Source organism: Podarcis erhardii, assembly GCF_964252035.2.
Source record: "Podarcis erhardii genome assembly, chromosome: 1".
Classification (NCBI taxonomy): Eukaryota; Metazoa; Chordata; class Lepidosauria; order Squamata; family Lacertidae; genus Podarcis; species Podarcis erhardii.
Window position 1 is genome coordinate 48637093 of NC_138497.1, and position 14275 is coordinate 48651367.

Genomic DNA, 14275 nt, shown 5'->3' on the forward strand with positions numbered 1-14275 from the left:
CAGGAAGTAAGCAGACTAGTGGAAAGGGGAGATGACGGAATATGTGATGTCCTTTCAAAGTCCATAAAGAAGATGTTACAGAGAGGCCTTTTGGAAAATGCACATAGCCCTCATAGTTGCCCTTTACTGCATTTGTGATGGTGGGAAGTGGAGCTCCTGTCAACACTCCACCTCCAGTTCACTAGTAGAAACAATCTGACCTGGGGGTGTTAAGTGCATATTTTTGTGGTATGTGCAACTCATATTACTGCTGTAATTATCAGTTAATCTAGAATATGACTCTAATGATCTCACTTATCAGTGCCCTAGTATGGTATATAAATTGTTTCATCTGCCATGTTTTTACATATTGCTAACTTAAATTATTTATTTCCTAGGATGATCCTCTCACTAACCTGAACACAGCTTTTGATGTGGCTGAAAGGTACCTAGATATCCCCAAGATGTTGGATGCAGAAGGTAAAGTAGAATCAAATTTTGATTTATTTCCCCCTTCTCCCGCACACACCCAAGAACATTCTACCTCTACTTAACTAGTTCTTCCAAAAGTTCCCCACCCTTCTTATCAGGTACCTAGACTAGAATAACTGCATTTTTTTTCCCTATTGGCTGGATGCTATCCTGATAACATTTGAATAACAGCACAAGAAGTGTGGATAATGGAAGGTTCTATGTCAGGGCCCCTAGGGAGCAGCAGCATGGATAATGGAACCTTCTAACATGATCTGCCACATAATTCTGATGTGAGATCTGACCTTGATGAAGTCGTCTCCATGCATCATCAGAAATGTATAAGGCAGGCCTAAGATGAATAACAGCATGGTTGCATTTATCCTTTCTCCCAAATTTCCCTAGTATTCTCTGTACTTCCCAAAACAAGCTCCGTAGCTTGTTATTGTGGAGCTCATTTGTAAATTCAGTAGTAACAGGACACCTGTTTCTGACTGGGCTGGGACTCCACCATGAACAAACAAGCTGAATTCTCAACAAACAGCAAATGACATGGTATCTCTACAGTACATAAGGAGAGGTGGAAACAAAGGCAGATCATCCCGCATTTTGTCTCTGGGCATTTTATATCCTGAGCCACCACACTTGTTAATCAAGGGATCTAGCATGTGACCATTATAACATTCAGTCCTCAGCAGCTAGATTCCTGGAAACATGTGTTAAATTTCCCCTTTTGCCATGTTGTTGCTTTTGCATTTTGAAAATCTACACTGGCTCTGAAATCCACATTTTTCAAGTTGCCTTTGTTGCTCTGTTCCCTTTTGTGACATTTTCTTTTTCCCCCCTTAAAATTTGAGAGAACATTTTGTACCGTCCATTCCTCATTACCTCTATCCAGGAAGCTTTTGTGAGCTAAAGAGGACAGTGTATTCGACTAGATTTTTTTTATTTTTAAAAATCATCTTTATCAGGACTTCTTTCATATGCATAGCGTGGTGTTAGATGCAGCTAGGTAATGAGACCTAATTCATCCCAGCAGGTAGCCTCAGATGGAGTCCCAAAGTTGCTGGGTCTGAATTTTACAAAGGGCATTTCATATCCTTTGGGATTTGCCACCAAACTGAACTATCACAGGTTACTGAGACAAATGTAGGTCCCATGAAAGCTCACAGAAGAAGCAGATGGTTAGGTGCATGGCAATAGGGTTCTCTTTTTGTGCTATGGCAACTATTGTTCTCCATCACCATTATCATCCTCAAAGCAGCAAGGAAACACTATGAAAACATTACACAGCCTGAGCTTGAGAGGCAATAAGCACCTGCTTTCCTTAGATGTTTGGAAAACTCAGACTAACAGCCTATTGAGAATGGTGCAGAAGGTGGCCATTTGCTTTCATTCACTGAAACAGCAGCTTAAGATTGTCTTTCATCTCAATTTAGCACACACAATTCTTCTATGTCCTACTGGGGACTTGCATCAAGAATATGTATTTTTTGTGTTAAGGAGAAGAGGACAGGGACAATTGCCCTAACCAAGAGGGGAAATCGTCTTCCAAGAAAGTATCTAAAAGACCTATATGTGGAGAATGTGTAGGTTCTAATGGTCACTCCCACCCCTCACCTGGCGTCCCCATAACCTTTTGGTGATCCATCTCACTTTGCTCACGTCCCATGAGTTGATATGCTCTTTAACTTCAGGTTTTCTTTGACAGACATTGTTGGAACAGCCCGTCCTGACGAGAAGGCCATCATGACCTATGTTTCTAGCTTCTACCACGCCTTCTCAGGAGCCCAGAAGGTATCGCAGGATTCCAAGCTCCCTCCACACAGAGCACCTGGTCCTCTTGCTAATGTCCAAACCTTTCTTTCTTTCTCTCTCTCTCCTATCTAGCTACGGGCATCTTTATTATTATTTTTGGCAGAGTTGGCTTGTTGGCTCCAAATGGCTTTCTGTGTATGTATCATTTTGGGGGTGCAGATGGGGTCAAACACAATCCCACAGTCAGTGATGTAGTGCAGATCTGTACTTTGGTGCAAGTCAGCGGGTCACTCTCATGGCATTGGGAGCTCTGCTTTTATCCACAGGACACAAAGATCTCTCTCTCGAGGTGAATCTCGGGGAGGGGGGGGTATTTTGCATAGTAATTTGTCATGCATAGTGATCCAGCCTCATAACATTCTACATGCCAGCTAATCCATGCTGAATTGCTTTGCTGATCAGCATCAGTGCTGTGCGCTTGAGCCTCCTTATTTTGCAAACGAGCATAATTTTAAGAAATAAGACCTGGATGCCGCAGAACAGAAAATGTGCATTCTGTTTGCCAAATTCTCTGAAAACATTACTGACAGGATGTCCCAAACAGGAAGTTTCCACAGAACATTGCAGTTTGATGAATCAACTGTTCTTTGGTATCTGAGAACTCATCGTAGAGCAAATGGGTTCTGCAGTACAAGTCTCTGCTTGTTCACTCAGAAGTTAAGTCACTCTCAGTTCAGTAAGGTGTTCTCCCAAGTAAGTGTGTAAGTAGGCCGAAGCTTGAAAGTGGATCCAGAAGTCATGTCATTTCCCTCAAAAGTAGACTAAATGCTAACCTTTCACTAGCTACAGCTTAAGACAGTGGTGGATAGAAGTTGTGGAGCACCTACTTTTTTCTGGGATACTTGCAGAAAATGCTGAACTTGATGGTTCTAGTTAGGGTACTCCTCATGTTCTTAAGCAATTGTGCATTATCAGATTATGCCTTAATTTTTAAGAGATCCTGAGCATGCACTCTTGCTTTGTGGGCCAGAAGGGGTCTGATAGAAATAGACCATGCAATACTAAAGCCTTGCCTAAATGGACAGATATGCATGTCTGTGTCTTCTAAAGCGAAACAGGGAGCAGTATGATAATACTTCAGATGTAAACTGCATTTCTAGAACTCCCCTTTGACATGCCATTGTACCAGGCAAGGGGTTACACCACATCTTTTTCCACTGCACACAGCTGAAGTTAAAAAAAAAATAAATGTCATCCATTTTTAATCTGCAGTTTTATAGATGGAATATCTGGTAGCTGTTTCCACAGCACAAGCAGAAGAGTTATATGCTCAAAAAATGCACATGGGACAGCCCTAATAAGATGTCAAGCACTGGCACTGCAAGAACAGATCTTCTCTGCCTTGCATCTGGGTTATGTCATGCCTTTTAACTTCTATATAGTGTCTTCATCAAATTTAGCTACTTTATTCCTGTGTGTAGAATGGGCACATGGCACTGGCTGTTTACTCCCCCAGATAAAGCTAGATTTGCCCATCTGCAGGTGGGTTGAGGCTACTGACTGTGGAGTTGTGTCAAAGCAATGTGGACTAGGCTGGTTGCTTGGAAACCAAAGCTGAAAACGGGAGGTGGGAACGAGTGCCACAGGAGTCCACAAAGCCAGCCCTGCCGGTCACGTTCTGATCCGAATTCCCAGCTCTCCGCATGGAAATCTGTTTGGCCTGTCCTGCAATGCATGATGGGAAGTTTTCCCCTCTCTTACCACCCATGACTGTTTTATTTTATTCTGTGTGCTGCTTCTTACTTTATCCTTTCAACCTCTTCTCCTTCTTTGCACAGATATTATAGGCACGCTAAGGCCGGATGAGAAGGCCATTATGACCTATGTTTCATGTTACTACCACGCCTTCTCAGGTGCGCAGAAGGTGAGACTTTACTCCTAACAAACCCCCTCCTCTTCCTTCTGTTTCCCGCCCACCAAATTTAGAGGAAGATACCCTAAACCGTTAGAGGTATGGAATCCAGTGCTGGCTGTCATATTGAGCTATCTAATATTGTCACAACTTCCTTGGCATCTTGGGTGATTTAAAAAACACTCTCTAGCTTTGTTGAGAACTCAGTGGATTTTTTTTTTCCAATGTAGTGGGTCTCTCTGCTTTTTCCCAGACAATATTTCTGGCCTAGAACACCCAAGTTGCAGCCTACTGGTTCAAATTAATATTGTAGAACATATTCAATACTTTGCTGACAGATCAGATGGCTGCCTATTGGAAAGTGCATTTCTAGTTTCAGCTGGGTGCTGGTTTCCTTAGAGCGCTCTGTTCTCAGTCATTTTTGGTGGCTGATACAACACTGGTCCACCATTGGCAATGCTAAGCCTGCTGGGAGTGTTTTAAAGACCCAGCTCTAGAGTTGCTTTTAGCCATCAGTAATAATTACTATAGGGCTAAACAACTGAGGTCAAGACTCCAAATGATGCTCAGTTGCAGAAGTTCTCTGATATTTTCCTCCATACTAATCTTTTGCTCCAGACTGTAATTTCTGCAGCTGGATTTAGTTAAGAACATGTTCAAAAAAAGCTATGCATGATTGAGCATCATGCGTAGAGTGCTCCCCATTCATGCAACCTAAAACCAATTGTTCAGCAGGGTTTATTTTATAAGCAAGAGGTCTCCGTTATTATTGGCAGTATACCAACAGTGGTCGTTAATTTCCGAGCAGCTACTTTTCCAAGTGAAGTCAGAAAATTGCCATTCAGCCTTTATGTGGCCATAAAAACAAAATCCCTCTGCTGCTGCTTTACCATCAGTGGAATCTGGTCATGTCTATGTGGATGTATATAAATGGCCACTTCTGCTTTGACAGGTGTTCTCCCAATGGGAGACCTCAGAAGGTCTTGTTCTGTAGATGCCAAGCTCATGGAATTCCTACTCAGTTTACTTATTGTTTCATGGCCAAACTCTAGTGACTTGTGTAAGTTGGGATGGCTGTTCTCTTACATCTTTTTCACACAGCCAGCCTTTGATGCCACAACTGATTATCACAGTCTCTGCATACACCTTTTAACTTTTTCTCTGCCCCATGTTGCTTCTCTTTGCTCCCATCCATCTGTGTCCTTCCTCTGCCAGTAGTTCTGCTGCTTTCCCTCCTTGTACCATTTACGGTGTCCCCTTACCCTTACGGCTTTTTTATCTATGTAATCATCTCTCAGTGGATTTATCCTCCCTTGACATTTTGTACTCGTCTGCAAACTATTTGGCTTCTGTTGGTTCTGTATCACTGCTTAGATGCATTTTGTGGAAAAGCTTTGATTCAAACACACGTGTGTCATTAGCGTTGGCACTGACATCGTGCATCTATACCTGAGTAAAAGATGCCAAGGGGAAAACAGACCTTAGTCAACTGAAATATTGCAAACTAAGTTGAAAATGTTTGTTCTGGGGCCTAATTCATATGTTACTGACATGCCAAGTTAGCTGCTGAAAAACTGACTTCACTGTGGCCTGCTCCCTTGGGCCTAACTCTCCATACTGAATGAGATGCAACATAGTGTGAAAGGATATCCACCACTGCTATGGGGCTTCTCTTTCCTCTCTTCTCCACAAGCAAATTTCTGTTGCTTAAGCAGGCAGACAACATCGGATGTCACCAATATTTACAAGCATCTGAAAGTACTAAAGGACATATTTTGTAGTTTTTAAAATATGTAGTGACAGCAAACCTTCTAAATATGTATTTTTTTAAGAATACATTTAATCCACTAATTACCCTTTCAGCACAAGCTTATAGAAAATCCGGGACATGAGTGTTTCTGCAGGGAGCGTTCAAACTTTGCTCAAAGGCCATGTTTCCAGGTTTTTTTACCCTGAAATTGTGTAACACTACTCTGGATTTGATATATATCTAGCAGACAGCATAGACTATGGATCTCAGTGCTGTAGTGTTCTGGAATGGGGCACAAGAGCTTTGTTTAATGGTGGGGCCTAGTGCCTGATGCCTTGAAATGGCTGATAAGATACAAATGAGAACATCAGTTGCACAACATCTGGATAGTTGTCGGAAGATCAATATATAATCTCAGGTTTAGCAGAATCCAAAGTTTTATAATATATATATTTTTAAATTGAATACACTGACAGCTTGCTAGCCAGTCAGCCCAGCAATGAATTCATGACCTGAAGGAAAGAGTTAGGGTCCCTTTCCCTTTGTAGCAGTCCAAATCTGGGGCTATTGTAGAGTGATTCGCAAGCATGCATTTCGGCCTTGCCCAGGAGCACAGAGTGTCTTTTCAAGCTCTGCCCTCTTACTTGACAAGGTGACTTACTGTGATGTCGCTCCATTTCTCATTCAGATTTCTCATTACTGCTACCAGCCCTGAAGGGGAGGTCACATGATCAACTTTCTGCTCCTTTCATTCTCTTATACTGAGTCTTTAAAGGTACAGGGGCCCCAGCCTGCCATGACTTGTATGTGACTGGCTGCTTTTCCTTCATATGATTTTGTGTGTGTGCGTGTGTGTCTATGTATTTCTACACATATACTTGCTTTGGTCCATTTGCTTTCTTCTCCCCGCCCTAACTGCTTCCAACTTTAATAACACTAAACTGCATGAGTGTTTTTATTACTAGATGGTTTTAAATAATGTGTTTTTAATACACTGTCAAAGGAGATTCCTGGAAATAATTATAGGCAAGTATTTTGATTAAGCTTCCATTTGATAGGTAACATTTCAGGATTCCATCATTAATCTGTGATGAAAAGACAAATGTCCACATTGTTTTATATATCTATTATATTAAGCCTTACACTCATTCATTTAGACACCAGGGGAGATAGGGAGCCATATCTATGCTGTTCTTTCTTAATGTTGAGACAAAGAGGCGAGGCATTATTGGCACTATCTAGCCTTACCTGTTCTGTGGGTAGCATCTGAGATTAGCAGTCTAGTCACCTATAGGAAAATACTGTGGGCATGTATTTGCTTAAGATACATTTTGGACCCATTAATGAAAGTATACCCCTTTTGTTACTGGACAGTGGAACAAATTACCCAAATCAGTTATAAGTCTCTGTACTTGCAAGTTTTTAGGGAAAATAGCAAGATTTTTAGTAGAACAAACTTACCAGTACTTTAATATCAATACTTTAGGGATGTCAGATAGTGGCGGCATAATACAACCTTCTCCCTCTGCAATTCACATACATTTAATTGCAGCACCAGAAGAGAACAATTTATATTGAGAATGTTCAAGTGCTGCCAACTTGAAGTGGCTAAAAGAGGCCTGTTCAGTTTGAAAGCTTGCATAGTCCTTTCAGTGGTGGATAAAAGCAGGTTGTTTCTGCTCCAGAATTCAGTGCAAGCCCAAAATCTTAGGATTTCTAGAGACCAGCGAATGGTGCTTCAGTGCCCTTTCTAGTTCTGTGATTTGTCGATACAAAAAATATGCAAAATGAGAAAGTAAAGTTAATGCACATTCAGTTAATTTTCATAATGTTTTAGAATTCAGCTTACCTTGGCATAAAAAAATGATTATTATTACTTTAAACACCACACATCCCTAAACAAAAAAAAAAGGTAAATGTCATTTTGGTTTATCTTCTCTGGAGCCAAAAGCTTAGTGTTGAATGTGAGCATCAGCATTGTAGGAAACTGCTTCGGTGTTCTCTCAGTTTTGATATGGAAGCTCCCTGTCTTACGATGGGATAGCCTGGTAGGAGTTTTTTAAAGCTATTTACTCATTTATTTATAAATATTTTTATTCTGCTTCATCCCTAAATCTGCCCAAGATAGCTATATCAAGATGCTCAGAATGCTCAATTCTCTGCCAAAGTAAAGGAATTCTTAGAATGGTTTTGAAATATACTAAGAACTCAGCAAGGAAGCTGCTGGAAAAAAATGTCTCCATGCTGTAGATGTCCTGGGTTGGCAGGTAGATGGTTTCATCCATCTTGGGGGATTGTGATGAGGCACGTAGAACGAGATGGCTTCTCAGATATGTTGGGCCAGAGCAACCGTCTCTAACCAGCTGCTCTCAAAATGTTTTAGACTACAGCTCCTATAAGCCCAGAGCCAGCATTGTCCAGGGGCGAGGAACTTCAGGCCTAGGGGTGAAATGCAGGATTCTCCTCAAGCACAGCCTCTTTCCCAAGGCCAGACCACTTCTCTGGCCTTGCTTCACGACCTCCTTGAGAGTTTTTGCTTGACTGGGAAGTGGTGTTGGATTCTGATAATGACTTGTTGGTGTGGCTGGAAGACAGAGAAGAGGGTGTTAAGGGGATGTAGAAACTAAGCCTACTGTACAAAGGTAAAATTGTTCTACCTAGTTTTGACTGTCCCTGCCCACTGCTGGCATGTTGCCTCCAGAAGGAAACACAGCCCTTGGGATGAAAAAGGTTTCCCTCCCCTGTTTTTGTCCAAATCAAACTGGAGGACACCAGTTTGGAGAAGGCTGCACTAGAGGGTTAGTTTTGTTTTTGTTTTTGCTAGTTCCAGTGAAGTCTAAAAGGAAAATAGAAAAAGGGTTTCAAACTTTTAACAAGCAATGGTTCAGCTTTTTAAAAAAATGAAATTATGTTGCTACCCTCTGAAGATCTGAAAAATAATTCAGTGGATATATATTGTTGCATTGGTGTCCCAGTTCAAGTGGAAGATACAAGGGACAGTTTTGTAGCCTCTTAGGACTGATGAAAGTACAGCTTTGGACTTCAGGCTTTATTTCTCTTCCTGCTTCCCCTAGTCTGCTCTTTCATTTAGGCCCTCTTCCCTCATGTAACTTTGAGGCTGAATTGGCAGGTTGGGATGAGTCTGTAGACTACTCAAACCCAATACTACCTTTGGCATTAATTTCTAAAAATTAAGTTATTCTATTTTTAAAAATCAGTTTATTCTATTTTAAAAAATCTAGTGCAGTGTATGTAATAATGAGAACTCTTGTAAGATTAAGGGAAGTTCATGTTTCTTCCAAAACCTAAGAGTGTGAGACGATCACAGCAGAGCTACAGTTTCATATGAGAGCACTTTGATAGCTTTGAAGATTTGGATATGTATGGAATAGATGTCAACAGTAGACCTGTGGCTTCACACTTTCTTCAGGGGCAAGTTAGTTTTCGTGAGAAGTGATTCCTTGTAGCACCTCAAAGCAGAGGTGGAAGAATAACTACAACCAAAATGGAAAACATTGATCGTTTGAGGTGGAAGAATGTTATTCTACAAGCAAAATGGAAACCATTGATCCATTGAGACAAATGGGGTTAGATTTTTACCTCATTTAGTTTTATAGGATGGTCTTGGAGAAGGTTTGGATAGGCACTTACTTGTTCCAAGAATAATTTTCCACTTTATGCATTCTATCTCATACCAGACACTGATGTGCATAGATATGGATGTGCACCTAAATGGATATGGGCAAGTGTAGAGGGTAAAAAACCTCTTAGGCATTGCAAGTGTACATTCATATCAAAACTCCCAGAAGAGAAGTGATAGCAAGAGCACTTCAAAATCTTCATAATGTGGAGATAAATTTGGACCAGTAACATTCTCTTAGACACAAAGTGGACTGTGCCTTTCCTAAAAGCATCAAGAAGCTGAAGGAAACATCTTTGTTAACAATGTATTTTTCTTTCTTTCTAAATTTCGTTAGGCGGAAACAGCAGCCAATCGTATCTGCAAGGTGCTGGCAGTTAATCAAGAGAATGAACAGTTAATGGAAGACTATGAGAAGTTGGCCAGTGATGTAGGTATTCCTGACTTCAATTTCTTGACAGAGCTATGTGGAAATGGAAAGATAGATATTCCATAGAACATCCTTCTGCAACCTGGTTCTCAAAATGCTTTGGATTATAAACTCCCATCAACCCCAGTCAGGGATGATGGGCACTATGGTCTAAAACATCTGGAGGGCACCAGATTGGGGATGACGGCTATGGGACCTATATATTTCTCAGTTTTGGATCCCAGATATCAAAGCAACATATATTTTTAAGTATGCAGTTGCAGGAGTCTATAGTCATGTTAAATTCACTCTGGTGTGACCTTCAGGCTCATGTAAGTAATGTTCCTTTAGTGATCTGTTTGTTTGTTTATTTGTTATTATTATTATTTTAACCAAATAGCATTGTACAATACTGGGGCTAAGAAACTAAACACTAATAGGGGAAAGAAACAGATGACTTAGGCTATAGGAAAGAGTGCATTAACTGATAGTTAGAAGTTGCTCCTGACATGTGAGTGGAATAGTGGCCTGCAGGTGGTGGCAGCAGGCATGGGCAAAACAAAAATGTTAAATTAACTCCAATGCTACTGCAGAAATTGTCAAAGGAAACCTATAATCAACCCAATTGTAGTAGTAGTAATACCACCACAAAATGAACTTAACTCAAAAGCCACAAGGGCTAGGAATATATGCAGCCCTGGGAAGACTATCCTCAGAATTGGCCCATCACCAAAAATCAGCAGAAATAAACTCAGAAGCATGATGTAGAAATACTAATTAGCCCTGTTGAAAATGAAAAGCTGGATTGCGTGCTTATCTTACTTGAGGTTTCATGTCCTTAAATATGCTTGTTAGTGTAAAGTCTAGAGATGCAAAGTGTGAAAACACACACAAACAAACAAGTCTGTTAAACTAGATTTTTGCCAGTTGCTGAACCTTGCTGGCAACTAAAATTACAATCATGAAAGGCAAGATGATTGTAGGACTAAAACCACAAATAACAAAAAATCAAACCCTTGACCCTGTTAAATGTCAGCACTGATGGGTTTCTAATCTTAGCACAGTTCCCGCTTTCTTGTTTGACTTGCTTCCTTTTTTTCAGTTGCTTGAGTGGATCCGCCGCACCATACCTTGGCTGGAGAATCGGGCTCCAGAGAACACCATGCAGGCCATGCAGCAGAAACTGGAGGATTTCCGAGATTACCGCCGCCTTCACAAGCCTCCCAAAGTCCAAGAGAAGTGCCAACTGGAAATCAACTTCAATACGTTGCAGACTAAGCTGCGACTTAGCAACAGGCCAGCCTTCATGCCTTCTGAAGGGAAAATGGTATCGGTGAGTGTGTTTGGCCGAGGTCTGAGCAAAATGCAAGTTTTCTAGGCACATGCTCTATGGCTGCTGACACTTTCAAGTGGCCCATGTATCCCATCCTGGTATTCAGTGGACTTTCTCATCACAGCCTGTGGTCCACAGAGATAACCATTCATGAATGGTATAGCTCTTGCAAGTTGACAGCATGTTCTTGTCATCCAACCGCTATAGAACATGGATGCAAAACGATTATTATGGGTGTCCCAGGTTGCTGTTGCTTAGGATCCACTCACCCCTGCATCAACACAGAAACCTTGGGGCATCAAGGACCCTGAAGGCAGTGGAAATCCTTCCACTTGATCATCTCAGGAAGGGGCCACTCCTTGCATTGACATGTTTTGATAGAGGCAGAAGAGCCCCAGTAGGCTGCGCTTTCTTTCTGCTGTTCCTCATCATGTTTCCTTGCTGATATTCTCAGATCCCGAAACTTCTTCAACTCCATACCTCTTTCACCACTGGTCCCAGAGGCAGTAGGAAGTACACTACTTTTGCAGGATCGCACATCTTCATATCATATTGCACATCTTTGTATCAGAGAGCTGGCTTTTTAGCTGAGGACAGGGAGGTAGCGACAAGAAAACAGACCTCTTTCTTCTTCATCATCATCATCATCATCATTTTTTATTTGTATGCCGCCTTTCCACAGTTAAAAAACAATGCTCAAGGCGGCTTACAGCATGACAAGAGTTACATAATTACAAAAGTCATAAACAATAGATAAACCACATCAAAAAAATACACAACCAAATGGGAAACAATTTCCACATAAATCTAAAACTAAGAATACGGCATTAATATCAGTTTAAAATGACATAGGTAAAAAATAACAGCAATTTAAACAAAAACAAAAACAAAACGGAGCCCTCTCTGCCCAGCAGCAGCAGCGGCAGCAGTCCTTTATAGAGCCCATCAGGCCCCGCCCTGGGCCAGGTGGTGAGTGGCAGGACTGGGGCCCTCAGGCGCTGAGTAGGGGGTATTGCTGCCATTGGTAGGTGGCAGATCCGTGCAGCAGCAACTGTCCAGGTCAACTGCTTTCCCCAGATGTTGCTTAGTTAGCTTAAGCCTTGCCTGTAGTTCCTACTGTCCCTGGTTCTGGTGCTGTCTGCTTATCAGTTTGTCATACTCTGCAGCCCATTCATGCCCAGGACTGCTGGTGCTCCAGAGCCTTAGCCCTCCTCAATGGATTAGCAGCAGGCTTCTGCAGACACTTGTTTTCTAAATTGCTTGTGGACCTTCCAGTGGTTTGCATGGTTTCTCTGTTAAAATGCCATTGTGCTCTAGTGTAATGGCAAGCAGTTGCCATTCTGTCAAAATTATTTGCCCACTTGAAACTTCCTTTTCACATCTCTTTCTGGCGTGATGCTGACCTTCAGTTAGCACAGGCCATTCGCAAGCCAGCTTGGGGAAACTATCTTGAGGATGTTTTAGAAGATTTCCCTTCTTCTGAACTTGCTCATGCTTCCTTGACTGTGTTTGTGCTTCTGCTTTGATCACTACAGGATATAAATAATGCATGGGGGTGCCTAGAACAGGCCGAGAAGGGCTACGAGGAGTGGCTTTTGAACGAAATCCGAAGATTGGAACGGCTGGATCACCTGGCTGAGAAGTTCCGGCAAAAAGCTTGCATTCATGAATCCTGGACAGACGGTAAAACAGATCCTAAATGTGTCCTATTGCCAGGGCTTTGTGTGCACTGTGTAACAATAAATCCATGCATCATTATTATTACAAATTATGATGATGAGCTGTGCCAAGGTAGCCTAAATTCTCATCTTTATTAGTAAATTAGCATGCTCTTCATACTTTATTTTTGGGGTAGGTAGAAGGGAGAATTGATGATGAATAGATCTCTGGGCAGCTCTGAATTTTAGTTGTTTCTCAATAGCAATGAATAAAGCTTAGAAGAAAAACCAGAAATGCTTGTGTGTGCAAGAGAGGTAGAACCTGCAAGCTGGAAATCTGCCTACCCCTGCTTTAGTTAACACCAAAGAGCAATACTTCTCACCAGAAGCAGCTTGCTGAGTGGGGGCACAGCCACTATGTAAGCTTCCCTGACAGGAGAATCATTATCGCTTACCAGGAGGAGGGACAGGGAAAGGACTGAAGCAGCCGGAAGTAGGTGTGGTGCAGATGCATCAGCAGGGCTAACCTGGTGTTTCTGTCAGTGAGTTTGCACTGCATCAACCTTCCTGCCACCTTGGCCCTCTCCTTTCTGGTAGACAATAGCAACCCATCTGCCAGGAAGCTAGTACAGCACCTCTGACCCACCTGGCAAACCACTTCCCCTCCCCTTGTGGGTTACTGATATTGGGACTCCTGGAGATCTTGTTTGGCTGATCTCTAGGCATCTAAGATCCACTTGGCGTTTCAAGCCTGTCTTTCTAGTCATTAGGGAATTGTTTTAATTTTAAAGAATCAAAGCTAAGATTTTCAGAGAGCTGTATTTTGTGTCCACTAGCACATACGGTGTTTGTGTTCTGTGCATGTGTTAAATTGTAGAGTGCAATCAATGCCCAAATGCCTAAAACAGCACCCAATTGCAGACAGATATTTTTTTTAAAAATGAACATCCTTGGAAAAATATGGAAGCTTACAATTCTCAGATAATTTATGCAGTCCCAAAATTGCCTGTTCTTAATCCAAGGCTTTCCCCATGGGTCAAACAAAATAAAGGCAGCCTGCAACAAATCTCTGTTAATGGTAAAATTTATTCACATTAACTTAAGGATTGGGCTTGATTAAATTGTTATTAATTATTATTACTTTCTATTTATTAAATTTCCTTGGGAGAGCATTGCAACAGTGAGGAGCTACCACAAAAAAATGCCCGTTCTCATGTTGCCGCCCTCTAGACCTCTCATGGAGGAGGAACACAAAGATTACATGCATTGACTAATATAAATGATGTAGATGATTTTATTGAAATATGGCATTCTTTTATAAAATACTTTGCCGAGAACCCTGAAGAATGGTAATTACCCAAATCA

General features: G+C 41.6%; 1 protein-coding gene across 6 annotated transcripts in view; it reads left to right on the forward strand.

Annotated features, from left to right (window-relative positions):
• ACTN1 (actinin alpha 1) overlaps positions 1 to 14275 on the forward strand; it is a 95645-nt gene that overhangs the window by 63069 nt on the left and 18301 nt on the right. For 4 of the 6 annotated variants that reach the window (XM_081851592.1, XM_081851596.1, XM_081851594.1 and 1 more), the window contains 5 exons: positions 378 to 459; positions 2162 to 2247; positions 9848 to 9940; positions 11022 to 11252; positions 12788 to 12935. In XM_081851592.1, the coding sequence (XP_081707718.1) occupies positions 378 to 459; positions 2162 to 2247; positions 9848 to 9940; positions 11022 to 11252; positions 12788 to 12935 (640 nt within the window). Of the gene's footprint in view, positions 1 to 377; positions 460 to 2161; positions 2248 to 4046; positions 4133 to 9847; positions 9941 to 11021; positions 11253 to 12787; positions 12936 to 14275 lie in introns of all 6 variants that reach the window. The other 2 variants (XM_081851595.1, XM_081851593.1) reach the window with 1 other exon arrangement.